The following is a 2,045-nucleotide window of genomic DNA, read 5'->3' as shown; positions in this document are numbered from 1 at the left end:
TATATATATATATGTATGTATATATGTGTATGTATGTATGTATGTATGTATAATTTTTTTAAGGCTTTAGAAACCCTTCCCACACTCTTGCAATGTTCTAAACTCTTAAACCTACGTCATTTTAAACAACATAACAACATACGTACAGTACTGTATATGTAGCTACTAAATTTTACTTACCAGGCTCTGCAGAACATAGAAACATCTCTCTGTTCAGGTTCTGCAGACGTACCCTGCAGCAACAAAGCCCACAATCAATATTCTAAACTCTTAAACCTACTAATTTTAACAACAAACTTATATGTAGCTACCAGATTTTACTCACCAGTGCGTCCCTGCTCTGAGGTCCGTGGGCCAGTTGAAAGAGATGAAAAAAGTCCCGATGAGCTCCGGAAATCGCCCGGACCTTCAGCGGCGCGTGTCCCCACCTGGAAGTCCTCGTGGGCCGGCTACCAGCTCTCAAGATTCACCGATGGGTCTAGAGGTCTGGTTCTGCTCCGGTTCTGCTCCGGTTTGGTGGGTTCCGTGCGATTCTCAGCATCCGCTGGGCGCCGAACTCACTGTAATAAGCACCAAAGTTTTTCCGATCACAATTTTTTTCCCCCTCTAGTCTTTCAGCAGAAGGAAAATGTTTTAGTTTTGCTTAATGCGCCTTATAATCCGGTGCGCCTTATAGTCCGAAAAATACGGTAAAAGGTTCAGTTTCTTGGTTCAAGGTATAAAATTCTAATTTAGATTTCTGACACGAACAAATGACTCAGCAGTTATAACACGTTACATCTTTTCTCAGCTGATCTCATGAAACAAAAACATTTTTTGTCCGCTCTCCTTGACTTTTTTTTTTTAAGGGTTTTGCTGGTTTGGGATCGCACCTTTTATGAAAGTTCAGTAAACATCCGTCACATTTTATATTTCTCCCTCTCTGCTTCAGGATGTACCCAATAAAAGAGGTTCCTGTGGAGGCGGAGGCCCTGACCGACTGGCTGTATCAGAGGTTTGTGGAGAAAGAGGAGTTGTTGGCCCATTTCTACGACACAGGTAGGTCGGACATCAGTTTCTATAATTTCCTCCCTTTTCAGCTAAATAAGTGCACGAGTGTATTAGCGTGATTTCACAGTCAGTTACCGTATGTTTTGGACTATGACACTTAAAATCCTTGAATTTTCTCAAAAATCAACAGTGAGTTTTATAATCCAGTGCGCCTTATGTATTAATTCTGGTTGTGCTTACTGACCTCAAACTGATTTTATGTGGTTGTTGTGAAAGAGTTGAATAAAGTTTGACTTATCTGACTGTTTTGTTTCGCCTAATGCGCCTTATAGTCCGAAAAATATGGTAAATGACTTATCAACTTCTTTTTTTTTTTTTTATCTGTCTGTGCTTCCCCGCCCTCCAGGATCATTCCCTCCTCCAGAAGGACACAAGGAGGCAGTTTCCCGGCAGATGACCCTTGACCCCGTGTGGCTCTGCATGGTGCAGTCGTTCGCCATCGCCTCTGGCTACATGTGGTACAACGTCCTCCAGTACCTCTACTGCTGTTTATTTTGAGCGCGCAGACGGAGTCTCAATCAGACCGCCGGAAAAGCCTCAGGATCGGACGGCGTGTGGCCCACCGTCACACTTTCCCCCTCCTCCCCCCCCCACGATGGATGAATGTACATCTGCAACAGTGGAGACTTAAGGAATAACGACAACAAAATAACAACTCAAATTGACAAAAACCCGTACAACATGGTCACAGAGGTAGTTAAGTTGCACACAGACCTAATGCCACACTCTCGCTCCAGCAGAATAATCTCCACCCACCCCCACCCCACTCTTTTCACATTTTAATGTTTACACATCCCTTTCATGTAGACACAGGAATTTCATTTGGAGTTAATGAGGCCTCCTCCAGCAGATGCTCTGGACTGATTGAGGTTTTAGGCGCAGTAGTTTCACGCAGCACTGACGGATGCTTTCGATCAGAAGCAAAACACTTCTTCTTCTTCTTCTTCTTCCACGCGAGAGCCGTCAAAGCCCCCCCCCCCCCCCCCCCCCCCCCC

The 2,045-nt window shown here is 44.5% G+C and overlaps 1 protein-coding gene across 1 annotated transcript in view; it reads left to right on the top strand.

Moving 5' to 3' along the window:
* The window catches only part of lpgat1 (lysophosphatidylglycerol acyltransferase 1), an 85,776-nt gene extending 83,767 nt beyond the window's left edge, over positions 1-2,009 (top strand). Inside the window, exons 6-7 of the mRNA XM_037685550.1 lie at positions 932-1,038; positions 1,397-2,009. Coding sequence (XP_037541478.1) covers positions 932-1,038; positions 1,397-1,548 — 259 coding nt within the window. The 3' untranslated portion in view covers positions 1,549-2,009. The remainder of the gene's footprint in view (positions 1-931; positions 1,039-1,396) is intronic.
* Positions 2,010-2,045: the final 36 nt, after the last annotated feature.

This window comes from Nematolebias whitei, chromosome 12 (assembly GCF_014905685.2).
Source record: "Nematolebias whitei isolate Nwh7 chromosome 12, NemWhi1, whole genome shotgun sequence".
NCBI classification, from domain to species: Eukaryota; Metazoa; Chordata; class Actinopteri; order Cyprinodontiformes; family Rivulidae; genus Nematolebias; species Nematolebias whitei.
Note: the sequence above shows the minus strand (reverse complement) of the source record. Positions and strands in the feature narration are given on the sequence as shown.